At 35.4% G+C, this 16534-nt stretch overlaps 1 protein-coding gene across 2 annotated transcripts in view; it reads right to left on the minus strand.

The window, feature by feature from the left end:
• Wdr7 (WD repeat domain 7) overlaps window positions 1–16534 on the minus strand; it is a 283531-nt gene that overhangs the window by 143492 nt on the left and 123505 nt on the right. For both annotated transcript variants that reach the window (XM_048419639.3, XM_048419640.3), the window contains one exon: window positions 14515–14628. In XM_048419639.3, the coding sequence (XP_048275596.2) occupies window positions 14515–14628 (114 nt within the window). The remainder of the gene's footprint in view (window positions 1–14514; window positions 14629–16534) is intronic.

A 16534-nucleotide genomic window follows, 5' to 3' on the forward strand; every position in this document is an offset into this window, starting at 1 on the left:
AATTCATACAAGCCCAGAGTTTTCTTCTGTATATAACCATCATAGCACAGACTTTAAAATGCCCTTGTTTCTGTACATAATTCTGTACATAACTAACATGAAAATATTTAAGCATCTTGTCTGAATAAAACCAGAACTTTTTTCCTCTACTTTTTTATTGTTATCTCAGTCCTAGACTAGTCACAAGCCAATCTTTAATGTCTTTCAATTTTTACAAACAAACCAAACTGTTCACTTGAATATTATTACCTTTCTTGGATGAATTTCATCTCAAATTTTCATTTTCATTTTTCAAATAAAAAATCAAAATCCTCAATATGTAAAGTAATCCTCTAGTTAATTTTTCACTGTGTTTCTCCTGAGTCCACTCAAAATATTTGATGACATGGCATTTTAATACATTCATCAAAATTAGAGGCTATATAACTTGTTTCAAATTTTATAATAGCAAGTGTTAAACAGATTCAGCTTGTGACATTTTTACTTAAATCTGTTGGTGATTAGAGCTGATGAGAAACATTAATAAATCCAGTAACATTTTCTACACAGCTATTTTGAAATGTCAGTTATTGCTAATCAATGGACTTCTTTTCTGACTGATCAAATGGCTCACAACACAGTTACAATGGCTGATTTTTAGATCTCTTCACAGGTTATAGTCACAGAAACCTTGATCCAAATAGTGACTAGCTCTGTGTATTCACATTTCTCCAACAGGGACGGGGCAACTGTACTAATGGTAATTGTTCCATTTGTATTTCAAAAGCAAATGATTAAATGTGATCTCCTGTTTAGTTAACACCTTCAAATTAATTTACTTCTTAACTGCACTAACATCTGGTATTCAACCATGTCGCTCACATAGTATCAACTCAAGGACAAGCTGTTTATGTTATGACAGATGTCAATTGGTCAGTGAACCACAAATTTACTCTTAGATATAAAATTCTCAGAAAGTTTGGTGACTGCTGTGGTTAAAATGTAACAATGTGAAAAATACTGAACACAATATTAGGAATTGAAACACTGCTAAATCCCCAGTTAAAACAGTCCCAATAAAAATGCTATCATTTTAATTGGAAATTATATGCCAATAAAAGAATTCACACAGACAAACGTGCTAAACCAATCCTCCAGAAGTGTTAGTTGAAAGGCTCCTTTCAAAAAATGGAAATTGTTACAAAGCATCAATTGCTTAAACTACAATGAGTCTTTCTGCTCAGACTGCTGCTCATATTATCCTCTTCACTCATGATTTTATGGGGAAAACATGACAAGAGTTACAGAAAGAATATTTTTATTTTAGCATTTGAAGGGGCTTCCGATTTCAAAAGACCACATACATATGTGGTTGTTTTTATACAATAGCTCCTGCTGGATATGGTGGATGGTTTTTCAAGGGGTAATTAAACGCAAATTAAAAGGTTCTTTGATCTCCATATGACTGGCTGGTGAGAGACTCACACTGCAAAATGTGTAGTGACAGGGTTTGCCCTAACCCTCTAAAATGAGACCCAGCAGGAGCCCTGTCCAGTGGCTGACTCATGGGGCCCAGCACTTCCCAACAGTGGGCAAGGCTAGTTGGCTGGGAGTGGCAGATGGTCTCATTTGTTGTGTATCTTCACTCTTCACTTAAACTGAGGTGAACCCTGCCACAGGTGAGAAGAAAGCACTAAGTCTGCACCTGCCACATCTACATCAGAAAGAAGCAACGCTAGCTTACAAAGAATGTGGAGGGCAAAAGAATCTGTTCAGTTGGCTTAGTCTCTAAATAGAGCGTTCTAAGCAGACTGGGGCCACTTTGCTTATAAATATCAATGCTTTCCAACTAGCTTTCACATCTCCTACTCCTTAATTTTCCTTAACATTAAGCTCATTAATCTTTTAAAGCATCTCGCTAAAAAGTAGTCTCAGAAAGCATAAAGCATATTTATAAATGTGTATGCTCCCCACTCGCTTAAAGAAATGGTATGAAAAGAGTCAAGAGCAAGTATCTGAAAACCTAATAGAATTGAAATAATACCACAGTAAACCGACTTCTTAGTTTTATATCATGAACCAAATTTTCTTAAACGGAAATTTAAAATTAACACTGTCGAGGGCTCTAACATGACCTGCTTCACTTCACCGTTGTGCAACCTTCAAAAACAGAGAAACTCGAGGTTTAAATTTAAGGGAGCATGCCTATTTTCTCATAAGTATGCAATGGGTATTCACCCTGATAATCAGAGTAGATACAGTCATCAGTGTTAGTTCCATATATAGCTGAGATAAGGACATTTCCTGATACCCATAGGCAGATAGTGCGCATCAACTAATAACACAGACAAAACAAGCTACTTCTGAAACCCTGAAGGTGACTACTGCTTTTGGTTGCTAATTTCAAATAAAATCTACACTACAATTCAAATATCTCAAGAAAAATTTTAAACTTCTTCATATGCATATAGCTCGGGAACAAGAGCATAAATGTAAAATCCACTATTTTCCACCTACACTACTCATAAATGTAAGATTAAAGTAGGGTATCTGGAGCATTTTCTAGGAATACTGCCATGAACAAAATATATCTTTGAATTGACTGGCCTTGCAAACAAGAAGCTTTATGTGGACTTGACAACTGTAACAGGATTTTGGAGTTGATGACTAAATAGAGTAGCTTCCTACCAAAGGGGGTCAGGTCCACATTAACATCATTGGCTTGGTGATCATATTCATAGAACTATAACAATAGGAGGAATAACTCATATAATGAACAAAAACGTAAGATTTCCAATCCAAATCATGAACAAAAACCAGTAAGGTACAAACCAAATTTGATCAATATCAAGTCCTTTTCCTAATTCAGGAACACAGGAATTAACCACAATTTATGTAAGAAATTGCAGTTAGGTAATTGCCATAGATTAGCTTCTTTAGGAAAGAGATTTAATACTAGAATTATAATAGCCAACTACAATAAGAAACAGTCCTGAGTATCTCACGCATCACTGAGTAGTAGGATGGGTAGTTCTGAAGAATATTTCTGATATGCAGTAGCAGTTACAAATGAAAGAGGAAGGGGTCTGGAAACTGGCCATATAGACTACCATTGAAGACAGCAAGAAGACCTAGTGGGGAACCTCACTTTCTTCCTCTGGAGGTTCAGGACTTCTGGGTATTGAAAATTATTTGCTGAATAAAAAGTATTAGGGTTATCATTAAGAATTTTTATTCTTTCAAATTTAGCAATACTCTGTTTTAAAATAATAAACAGTGGAAAAAATTAAATCAGCTACTTCCAAGCCACCATACTGACCTAAGAATAAAGCCTCATTCTTTATTGCCAATCTGGCAATTTTGCCAAAGTCACTCTTCTATATATAAGGCTGGACAATGTTTCTAAGTCTGTAAACTGTTTTATCTCAAAGCTTTCCCAGGTCTTCCCTCCTCTACCACAAAAGGAACGTCTTAACTCATTCCATCCTTAACTGGATCCTAGTGGTCTAAACTACCTTATATGCTCATGTTTGTTGTATGGGAAGGTAGATATAAAATAGTGGCCTGCATTTAAAATTAATTATCAACTTTTTAACCTCAGGAGTGCTTTACAAGATGGACTAAAGAATGCATTACTAGAAGGGAGAGTTTATGTGGAACTAAATAGATATTCTTGAAATTTCTCTTAAGTGATAATAAGCACACTGAAAAACAAGGATGTAGGGGACACAGAGAACCCCTGGACCGGGATCAGATTCTCTTGAGTCCTTATAAATTGGATTTACTTCATGCAATTCACTAATTATTTTAAGATTATCACTATTAAAAAAGAAAACCCAATTGATTTTCATACTATCTCAGTTAGTATTATCCTTTCTACAATGGTCCACAAGGAGAAAACATGCTTGGGTTTATGATTATCTTCACTTCAAACAATTGTTAGCTTTCATTTGTGATTAAAAATTTAAATTAAGGGTACAAATCTTTATGCCTGACAACTGATTTTCATCTGAGAAATCATGCTTCAGTCGTGCTGGCAAGTATAACTACCAAGGATCAGGGAAGACTCTTCAAAACACAACATACATCTGAAAACCTGTTCCTCCACTTTAACATGCCTTGTACAGTAGAAGTATTACTCATGGCTGTGACACGAAGCCTGTGAGTTATGAGACACTGTTGTCATTCCTTTTGTGAATTATGACTTTTGGTCATATGGGTTTGATATCAATTATAAGGGTACTTCACCTAACATACAGATATAGAACAGTGTGCCTCGATGAAATGCAATTCATTCTTATCTTGGAGGCATTATCACACAGCTCACAAAGGACCACGCTTAAGTTCATCTTGAAGGTTATTCACTTACAGGGAAAGAGTATTTTTCCCTTTAAATGTTGCTCCTACATTCTTATTAAATTAAGAATGTCTGTGGATTACCAAATTCAACAAAGGAAGTATATATGATTAAACGTACAAGTCAATCTTGTTTATATATTGGTGTGCTTATTGGTATAGTTTCATATTTATACAAAATAATTTTCTCTATTGAGTATCTTTGTTTATTAAACAGGAAGTCATTTCTTTAAATTTAAAATATTTCTCATATTATATAAAAAGGTAAACTCGATTACATTAAAATGAAAAACTAAAATTTCTGTATCACACAAAAAGAAAATATATACCACAATATTTGCATTTTTTCCTATTGTATGTTTTAAAAAATTAAAAATACAGGAGAACTAGTTTCAGGCAAATTCCTTCCAATCAAAAGTCTGCAATATAGAGACAAGCATCCTACCTTCAAATCCTAATTACACCTTTTCTACTGCAAGCAACTGTTCATTTTCTTCTACTATAAAGTGAAATGATAATGAAGAAGTATCACATGAGCCGTTTTAGGGTTTTAAGAAGTCTAGACTGAGATATATTAGGTATTAAATAAGCACTAGTGTGTTATGGTGTTATTAAGTCCCCAGTTTTAAATGCATCAATATATGTGAGTTTGTTAAGATTACATTAATTACTATATATATTGGCCTAATACCTTTTAGAAGTGTTACACCCAAATATCCTATATATGTATACTTAAAAATAACGGTGCTCTGTTTAGAAAATATCATTAAGAAAGATCTGGTGCCAAGGCAACTGTTGATTAAAGCAATTCATGATACAGATCCTCTGGTGCTTTATGATATTTAATTCACTTAGATGTACAAACACATTCTTGGGTAAAATACATCAATATTAAGTCGATTATTCATTTATAATAGCCTAAGATTTGTTCACTGAGAAACGGACTATTTAAATGGCATTTAATAGCCATCCTTTCTCCTGGCTCGCCCTTGTCTTTTGTCTCTCAGATGATTTCTCAAGCAAGCATTCTCAGGCCACTCTTTCAGAAAAATAAACCCAAATATGTGCATGTGATGAGTTACAGGCTTCAGCAGACAAGAGAAAGCACGTTTTCATTATGTTGCTAAGCGGACATACCCACTCACTGGCGCACACTGGCACCTCTTCATCACGCTTCATCAGGCTTCCTGTAAAAGCTACGTTCTTCCTGGAGCCGTCCACTTTCTGGGGCCACACACCTCTTCCTGCTACACAAACCACCTTGCTTCTGCAGTTGGCCTCCGATCCCCAGAGTAGACACTGGCTACTCTACTAACCTCTGGCTCCAAGAAACCAACAAGAGTGTTCATCTTTCTACATCCAATGGTCATGTGGCAGTTACCATAGCAAAGAATGAGAATATACAGAGTGGAGGGGAAGAGACAGCAAGCAAGCAAAGACTGACAGGCTGTCATGAAAGCAGAACTGGCATCTCTACTGTCTATAAACTGAAAGGCCACTGCAGACCACGTGGCAAGAGGGCACTTGGAAACGTTTCTGATTGATAATCCACAGTAGGGGCTCCACTTTCTACCCACATTAAGTTACAATACACATAGACTCCAATCTTTTCCTGTTTTTTTTTCAATTAAATCCTGTATATCACATGCTATCCCTAATTTTGAAAACATGTTTTCCAAGAGGAGAAGACATACTATGAATGAAAATCAACTGTCACTAGTTCAATAGAGCTATCTATATTCTTATGTGTGTCTCCAGTCTATTTCTTTACAATAGCAAGAGAGTGTCAGGAAATAGCCCATAATCCCTCACTATTTTTTTACAAACACTTTTTGAGTCATCAAATAACAATTAAGGAGAAGGGAGTTAGTTAAAAGAGGCATACACCATGTGAGTAAAGGAAGAATACAGTGTCTAGGAATTTATAAAATACATAGCAAATGATAAGTGTTACTTGAAATAAAGGAAGCCTACGGATTCGTTAATTCAATTATTTAGTTATTAAACAATTGATTAAGGAGATGTCACATATCTAGACATTGAGGTCATGCCATGTAACACAAACAGGTTAAAATTACATGCCTGTAAATGAGCCTCATAGGCAAGTGACATGCTTAAACATAAATAGTGCATATTATTCTGCAAGGATACAGGAAGGACTGCATGAAGACGGCCATGACTAAAAGGAATCCTAGAACATCACCAGTATATGGGAGAGGATACCAGCCAGGCAGAGGAACTCAGGCAAAGAATGAACTGAGGTCACTCTGGGGGAAATAAAATCTTGCAGTAGCTGATGGCTCTGGAGATGAGGGGAATCCTTGAAGGGTCTAAATATCTAAGAAAAGACTTTGGAATCTCTGCTATACCAAGTGGGCAGTTAGTTATTAGCAACTAATAAGAGCTCAAAGTGATGACAGGCTACTGAAATTCTCAGAATACTAGATGACTTCTATTGGAAAAGGGGAAGAGATAGAGTCAGGAAGGTAGCTGTAGAACAGAACAATATAAATAATTAAACGAAACAGAACAAAACAAAGAGTTTAGGCCTAGGATGCTTCTAAGGAATGAAATATTTAGGAGAAACATTTTACATAAATTAGTACCAACTACGGTTGGGCACTGTTGGAGATGACTAATTATGCCATTAGTGATGGCATTCAATTGAACATAAGTAGAAGCGGGGATATGCTTTAGGAAGAAATTGCAAGCAGTTTCTTTTGGACGAGGCTTTAGATACCGGACATGGATTAGACTATGGAGCTTGCAGATGCAGATTGGGGTATCATTACCATACACCGGAAGTTGAAACTTTAAAATTAAATAAATGTCAAAAAACAGATATATGAGAAAAGTAATGTCAGCTTCACATAACAGCTTTTATGTGAAGCTTTTATGTTATGCTTTTGTCAGAATTTGTCAAATACCATGTTTAGAAATACTGTGTTTCCTCACTAATATACAACCAAGGCTGAACATTAAAAAAACAAATACTTTAATTTACATTTCCTTCCTCAGATTAAGAAGTAAAGCATAGAAAGAAAAATGGTTAAGAAATAGATATTCTACTCAGAAAACTATAAAATCGCTAATTTTGTTGGTATCTGTCCTCAGAACACTTCATAGTTAACAACTAACAGCCTTAGTAACCTGTGTAAGAGCCTGAACACGATATATTTGTAGTACAGTAGCATTCTAAGTCAAAGAATGGGTGACAGCAGTTTACAATGATTTAATCCTCACTCCTCATCAAGGAAACTTGTCTTTGCAAGAGAAGAAGACCATTACAGAAAACCACAACCAATCAAATGCAGACTGGGAAAGCCTGTCTCAATGGATACATTTTCAAAACACTACTTGACCTAAAGCTTAGGAAACATTATGGAAGAGGGGGTGGAGAATTATGAGAATGACAGGAATGGGGAATTTGTTGTGAGACTGCCTTTCCTAATACTGTCAGTGGCTCCACCCATAAACCCTTGCCAAAATGGCTGCCTAAACATGACCCGAACAAGAATAATACCAATAGGCGTGCCAAAGTGGGCAGGAGGTGGGGAGGGGGCAGAGAATGAGGCTTCAAAACTACACAAATACTACAGACAACTAAGGAATGCTCAGAGTGGGAAAAATCCTCTTCTCCAGGGAAGAGCACACTAGTTGGTTATCCTAAACCAAATGATCACCCTGAAAACACATAAGTCATTTTTTACAAACTGAACAGGTTATATTTAGGGAGATATATATACCTCTAATAACAATTAATGAAAAGAAAGAGGCCATAAATTGGAAAGAGAGAACAGAAAGACATTTGGGTAGGTTCAGAGGGAGGAAAGGGAAGAAAGAAAGGATGTAATTATATTGTGATCTCTAAAGTAAAAAGAAAAAGCAGGACGCAAGGTTAAGAACTGAAAGGACAAACGCTGTTGACAAGAAGTCACATACATCCATGTGTGTGCCTTGCACTCCTCTTTACACTGCCAATTATAAGTGGAAAAATGAGAAAGGCTAAGGCCACAGGTATAACTCTCCTTAATTACAAAGTCTCTTTTCATGTTAGGAAAGCAATTTTGATCTCTGAATAAATAACGCTCCTTTTTTATTCTAATGAAGCCTATCTAGACTTTAACATGGCAAATTTCCCATCTTTTAGTCAGAAAAAAATGTAAGAATATGCCATGAATAGGGCCTTTAGAAAGTAGTCAAATGAGCAAATCAATATTTAGTCTCAGACCAGACATTCTTTCCAGCTTTATCTTAACAGATATGTTGAGACTTTAATACATGAATATTTGTTAAGGTGTCAGGTTTATAGTGACAACTTCAGAACACCAAGAGAACAATGAGTTTTCAATTTAATGTGTAGGTAATAAAAATGGCTGAAGAAATAACAAAAATGTTTCTATTTGCAATCTTATAACAGTAGTCCTAAGTAACGCTGGAAATTTTAAAGAAAACTGTGTGATGCCCACACCTACCAAAGCAGAGAGTATTTTGGCCTCACTTTGATTTTCTTATGGTGCTGGGAACTAAACCTGCAGCTTTCAACATGCTGGGAAAGAACTACCATGGAGTTACATCACCAGGCCTTGTTTGTCTACCTTAGTTATAAACAGTGAGATGGGAAACTACCACACTGCTCATCTAATTCTGTAAGCACAGAGATAGGCTGGTGACAACATCTTACTTTTTAAAAAAAGAAGAAAATCTTCCAAAATCATTCCCTGAGAACGTAAGAGAGTATAGGTTCGTAATTTGAAATCATTTGGGGCTATTAGCAGTCAAGCACAAGACCCTGCAAATGCCCTCTGTGCAAGCTTGTTTCCTTGTTTACAGACCTAGGACAATGCTACTATGCACTTCATTATGAGTTTGTAAGAGTCACGTCCAATTCAGAAGGTGTGGCACATAGACACTTTAGAGTTCTACTCAGCGGTAAAAAACAATTCTTTATACATAAAGACTTTTAGCATCGTCAATGCATCCCACTCTTCCCCACCTTTTCTTTCTCTGCAGCGTATCTCATCCTACAAAGTATACATTTAATTATTATTTTTACTGTCTGCTTCCACTACTAGAATGTATATTCCATGAGGATTTCCTATTTTATCAATGTTGCCTATTTTATCAATGACATATTTTAAAGAACACCAACACTAGTGTGAGCCAAAATTATATACACTAAATTAATAAGACTGTCAGAGATTATTCAAAATAAAGCATATATAGAAATACCACCTTTAAACATTGCTAGGTCTTTTTATGAAATCATAAAGAGACTCTTCTACCCAAATCAACACATAAGGCTATATGACACCAGGTATTAACTACAAGTCTGTCATAAAGAAATGACTGGCTTTTTTTTTTAAAAAAAAAAGTATAATAAAAATCTCTGATGTCATACCAAGAAAAAGGACTTTCATTCTATAATTAAAAAGAAATAAAGGCAAACTTATAGAAATCTACATTAATTGATCAAAAATGGATTTCCTCCCAGATATACTAAGTAAACAAAGATTAGTAAATAATTAGGCTAAAATATATAGTTACAAAATGCAACTGAGACGGAGAGGTAGACACAGGTGCTCACAGCACTAGGTTCACGGCAATAGAAAACCACGTAAGCAGCACTTGCACGTCAGTAATGGGGAGGGAGATGCTTGTCTCTGAGGTGGGAACTAAAAGCAGTTAATTATAATTTTACAAAAAAACCCTAAAATGTACAAAGTTAATAGGCCCATTCCGATGTGTTTCTCACAGTTGCTTCCATTTTGAGCAGCTGAACCTGTGAATGATCTTACCTGACAATGTTGGTGACTTTTGACACTTTTTCACTATTAAATGTTCAATTGTGTTCTCGTTATATTAAATAAGAGAGAAGGCATTAAAGACAAATACAGTGATTTCCTTAAAGGGATACATGTAGGTTATTAATAAAGCCCTTCTAAAATAGTTTTAGTTTGAAATTTTAAACAAATCATCACTCCATTCTCAATTAGATGACATCTTTACCATGAAGATACGGAATAAAGAAAATGGATGCCACACAGAACGCTTCATCAAATCAATCCTGCTTCATCTAAATTTCTTTCTATAGAGGTCAGTTTTTAATGAGCTCTCTCCTATTAGTACAATGATGTCATATAAAATCATAATACCGCGACCTTTAAAAAAACTATAGTGATAAAATGACTCCTAGAGATATTCTCTAGACTGCCTTGTTCAGCCATCACCAGAGAAGCCTCCTCCTGCAGCAGATGGGAACCAAATACAGAGACCCACAGCCAGCATTATAAAAAGAACAAGAAACTTTAGAACACTCAGCCCTGAATGGGTTGTCTCCATCAAATCCCTCCCCTCAGAGCTCAGGGAACCCCATGGAAGAAGAGGTGGAGACAGCGTAAGAGACAGAAGGGATGGAGGACACCAGGAGAATAAGGTCCTCTAAATGAACATGAGCAAAGCTCATATGAATAATAAACTAATAAACAAAACAGACACATTATTAACAATATTGATTACATAGTATATCAACATAATACATGCACTGGATATATATATCTACATAATATATACACGGTATATATACATAGGTTATAATTCTAAGAAAAAGTATATGAACAAAAACAAACATACTAGTATAAAATAATATTCTTTTAATCCAGAAATTGTAAATAATCTGGACATAATCTTAATATATTATTGGGAACAAAGTTCTTAGATCTTAAATAAACAGCATATTGGAAACCCTGAGGTAATTTCTTTGAGAAAGAACATTTCCTATGAATACTAGATGACATGAAACTCATAGAAAGTAAGATTTAATATTTATCACATAAAATGTTGACCTACCAAAATAAATGCAACATATAACTTGAAGCACATAATTAAAGAATGGTAAGGAAATCTGGGGTGTTCACATACACACAGCACCACTCTGTAGCGCTGATCAGTGGGTATCAGGTTTAAAAAGGAAGGTAGAAATAGCAGCAGCATATTGTTTAAACGACACGGCAAAGGTTTAAATCGTCTCAATCAGGACTCAATTTTTTTCCTTCCAGTTTTTCCAGCTGTTCTCTTCCAATTAAGTACTCTTCATTTCAACTACACTTAATTAGTTCCATTGATCAAAGCCCACACTTAGGAGGCTTTCTCCTCGCTGCCTCATGTCTGCAAGGATACCACCAACAAAAGGAGCTGGATTCAGCTGAAATGTCCTAAGACAGCATTCATCCCTCAGACATTCTCTGCCAAAATTATCATTTCAGAAACAATCATCCTTCCTTTAGCAAAACTAGGAAACTATATTTTGTATTTCAACTGGTAAGTGGTCAAATTGCTTCTAAGAAAAAGTATCAGATAACAACAAAAATAAAATGTAACAGCTATCCACATTAACATAAATTCAACTCATTTTGTGGTGATATAATTTCTAGTTATTTTATGAAGAGATATTATTAGCAATTGCTTTAAAATAACCAAAACAAATGAATTGCATTCCCCCCCCCCCCACAGATACTGGCAAAGCTGGCAGCCTTTCTTGCACTCTGCAGTGCTGGGACTCAACAATACTGCCCATCCCAAAATAAGACCGTGCTCAAAATAGGTTTTTCTTGATGCAGCTACCGTATTTTCCATAACACAATTTATATAGGATTCTAGTCAATAAAAAGAAATATGGTTTTCTTCTAAACTGTCACAAAAATCTATATCACAGCTTAATCAAGCCGCACAGTGTAAAGGCAACCTGAACAATCAACAGACGGCAGCACGCTCACTGCTCTGACAACATGTTAACGAAGGCTTTTTTTGGTTATTTAAAGACTTTGGATATTGAACAATCTTGCTTCTAGTACCCATGGCATGAAGCGAATAAATCAACTGACAGAAGCCATTCGTCACACACATTTAGCCAAATTAAACAGATTAAAATACACGGTAGGCAGAATGAATTAATTCTCCAAATGAGACTTACATTAAAACAGCATTAAACTTGAAAGGACACAATTGTGAGCTATAACACAATCTCATGTGTTTGTAATTGCACACTCTAAATTTTCAATTAATTTCTTAATGTTTACTTGAGCGCTCACAATGTTCTTTATTCTGAATGTTAACTGATCTGTTTTACTACTGCAAAGCAGACCCTCCTTTGCAAGAAATTAAACAACTACTTTTTACAGAGGTCTTTAGCTGTCTAGGGAATTAAGATAAAACACATCCATAGTACTGTTAAAAAAATAAAAACAGGAGCTAAAATGTATCTTCTTAGTTAAGAAACATGTGCAAAGGAAAGATATGTTTTAGTAGTTATTGAAACAAATTGTACTGATTGTTAAATGGCAAAAGACTTCAGAAAATGTGGAGGTCCCTAAGCAGACATATTTAAATTAGATGCTATCTTCACCAGAAAACTTACATGTTAAAAAAACAAACAAACAAACAAAAAGCTGGCCATCCATTCAAAGTGTATAAGATACCCAAGATTATACACATACAGGTAACATTATACAGACTGAGAAGGTTAAAGCTGTATATTTAGGAAATATATGTGTACATGCATATTTGTATATATGTAACAGAGAAAAAGAGGTCATGAATTTGAAAGAGAGAACGTGGGAGAATCGAAGGAAGGAAGACAAAAAGGGAAAACGTTACAATTATAACTTCAAAAGTAAAAATTATTATATTAAAAATGTAACAATGAAACCACATCATCTCTCCTACTTAGGAAAAATGTATTCAAAGTCACTGCCTCAGAGTACAGTTCTTAGACACAAGTTTTGCAATTATTTAAAGAAATCATTGAGCTCTTTCATCTTCTTCCTAGTGGGAAGAAGTCAAAGGTGTTCAGATGGTAATAGTAATAGACTTGCTATATTGCTAAGAAAGAAAACTCTATTTTTAATTTTTAGTTAAAATGTTTACTCTTTTTTTTGAAGAGAAAAGGGTTTATTTCAGCTCACAGCTTGTAGCCCATCATCCAGGGAAGTTGGAATAAGAACTCAAGGCAAGAACCTGGATGCAGAAGCTGACGTAGAAGCCCTGGAGAAATGCTGGATGAATGCTGCTTTCTGCCTTGCTCATCATAGTGTTCGCATCCTGAATTCTTTTTTTTTAACTGTTTTTAATTGATCTATATATTTTTTCCCTAGTCACCTTCCTTTTTCTCTTCTCTCCAAAATTTTGCTCTTAAAGCTTTGTGGACTAAGGGGTGTATATACTGTGTGATTCACTGGGTCACACTATAGCTTCCACGCCAAGACTTTGCTTTATTTTGTTTTCTTTTTGCCTATACTTTTAAATTTTGTTTTATTTTGGTGGGGGAAGTCACAGGGGCAGAGAAAGGAGACGAGGGTATGGAGAGAGGAGTATGATCAGAATTCATGATGTGAGACGTACTAAGAATTAATAAAGAGTTAACATAAAATCGAATTCTTATTTTCTGGTGATACTTCTTTTAAAGTTGTTGGTGAATATTCACATTTCATAGTAACTAGAAATTTTGGTCACATTTTTTAAACGACTTTTAGCCATCTGGACCTAAACAACAATAACAAAATCCTTAATCTCAACAAAACTATTCAGTATTTTATCCTCAGTACATTCAAAGAAATTGAGCACAATGAATGTTGAGATTCAGCAATTAAAATTAATCAAAATGATACAATGGCAGGCTAAATATCTCATATATGAGCTTTGCAAAACTTGCTGCATGTCTGGCTCCATGACAGGTAATACAAGTAAGAGATTTGATGCCCACTCCAAGCAAGTATCTTTTAAAAGCAGCACTCAATTCACTTCCTCGACTGCAGTATAAAGAATATGTGTGCTTTTTCATATGCAGCCTATACTATATATATTGCCACTACAACTTAATTATTCTTGAATTCAACCTTGTAATTGTAGAGGCTTTCACAGCCTAATGGGCATGTATGTGCCTCTACATGTTCCAAGGCTTTAATAATGATTCCAGCTTCACAAATAAAAGGTTTTCCACAAAATCAGGTCACAGCTCACAGCCTGACTGTCACAGTGACGTGTCATCCTGGACCAAATCGACAGTTCCACTTCGAGTTTCCAGCCATCCCTCAAAAGATGCAGCCCCAGTCCATGACTTAGCAAACAGTCTGAAATACTAACCAAAGCTCCAATAAATCACATTCCTGTGCCCATGCTCACCAGTAGTGATGTCATCATCCACGAGGTCATGCTCTTCTTCCTGCACTTTGGCTTCCGATCCTGAGGCATCTGGAGCTGCTGCCGTCGTCTGCATGGCTTCTGCAGTGACTCCAGCTAAAACAGGCAAGAGCAACAAGATTTCACTTTACAGAATGACAGAAACAGTGCGAAATTTGTAAAGCTGCTATTTACTCCAAAGATAGTGACAAAGTATAGCATACAGATAAATGACTAAAGCACTTATCCTTGCTTTATTATTTATATGGAAGGATGTGCATGGGTATATCCTGTATTAAGTTTCAACCAGCAACTGAGAAATGCTGACCCCAAATGTTGATATAAATTATATTTTTTTGATTCATTTCACCAAGACTTTTGCTGTACTTATGCTATCTTATCTTACACTATCATATCACCATATCACTTATGCTATCTTATCATCAAGACTTTTGCGATATTTATGTTATCTTATGAACAGAATTGTACAGCAACCAGGTGGAAAAAAGTACTATGTGAGTGTGTTTATAACGTGGGGCTGGCAGGAAGGTGAGCACAAAAGAAGGAGCTGTGCTCTGAGAATTGTATTGCCTCCAAAGAAAAACATTTCCCTCTATGAAAAAATTAGGAGTGAGGAACATAATTATCATACCAAACAAATTTTCCATTCTGCTAGTTCACACAAATACCTTTTTCCTGCATATATATCTTACATTTCTGATAAAAATATTCTGGTGTCAATTAGCATCTATCATATTATTTCTAAGTTGGCAATGATTAACAACAGGCTTCATAATGTTTTTACATTGTTATCACCACTCCATCATGGCTACTATAGAAGTAGAAATTTCAAATCACGTCTTTTAAAGAAGTACTTTAATGTTTGTTTAAGCAGAAGCCATCCAAATGTTTTACAAACTAAATGCTATAAATACCGAAGGATTTCTTTCCTTCTGAGGTACACTGCCCTACACAATCCCCCACGCTTATTAAAGGCACCAAGAGAGAAGAAAGCCTTAATCCATTCCCCACCATCAGTGATGTCAATTTGGACCTATCAGTAGGTGACCACACGATCTAAAGATTGGATACGGAATATAGAACACCCCCTCATAGTAGCATCATTTGCTTTAGAGGGTGGGAGGCTGGAGAGGGACAAAAGAGGTAAAGTATTAAGGGATAGAAAAAGGAAATAATAATCCCCAAATGGTCCCCAATGAACAGATAATGATGATATTACCACTCTATTGCAGTATGTTTATTGTTGGGTTCAAAAGATCAATTTTAACATGAAGGAAAAATTTATTAGAAAAGTACTAATTATTTAATCAACACACTCTACCTGGGAAATAATCACAAAGAGAAGGGGAAAGAAAGGAAAGAATAAACACAGTCCTAAAGGACATATTGTTCAAATAATTTTTAAAAATCAAAGATCACTTTTCATATAATTGAATTAAAATATAACCTTTGAAATCTCATTCTTTGCTAACACTCATTAATTCTAAAAATGATCAGAGAAACTGGAATAAAGTTATTAAAGAACAATGTGGACAGTAATGATCATTAGTATTTTCCTTTCCTATGAAATAAAGAGATTTGATGAAAGTGAATGTTGAGGTTTATGTGAAAGCCATTTATATTCGTCCTATTTAAGCAGAGAGAGAAGCTGCTCAATGTAACACTATTGCTAAATTCCAAAGTCAGAGCTGAAATGCAGGCTTTCTTATCTGAAACCTCCAAGTCATTTCATCACGAGCTTTTCTCAACGGGAGGGGGGACGGGAAATGGAGGGGGGCTGTAAATTAGAAGCTAGGCACCCACATGATAGAGAATATGTAGAATTTGTCATTCTGAATCTAGTTAAATTTATTATCACTTAATACAATTTCTAGATCCATGTGTTTCTTTAACAATTACATACTTTATTTTCTTACCAGTTTAATAAAATTTCACTGTGTATTTCTCTTCTGGAGTACCAAGGACCTGGTGTTGGCATGTACTTGGCCTTGGTGAGGACCTC

Source organism: Myodes glareolus, chromosome 13 (genome assembly GCF_982192425.1).
Source record: "Myodes glareolus chromosome 13, mMyoGla1.1, whole genome shotgun sequence".
In the NCBI taxonomy this organism is placed as follows: domain Eukaryota; kingdom Metazoa; phylum Chordata; class Mammalia; order Rodentia; family Cricetidae; genus Myodes; species Myodes glareolus.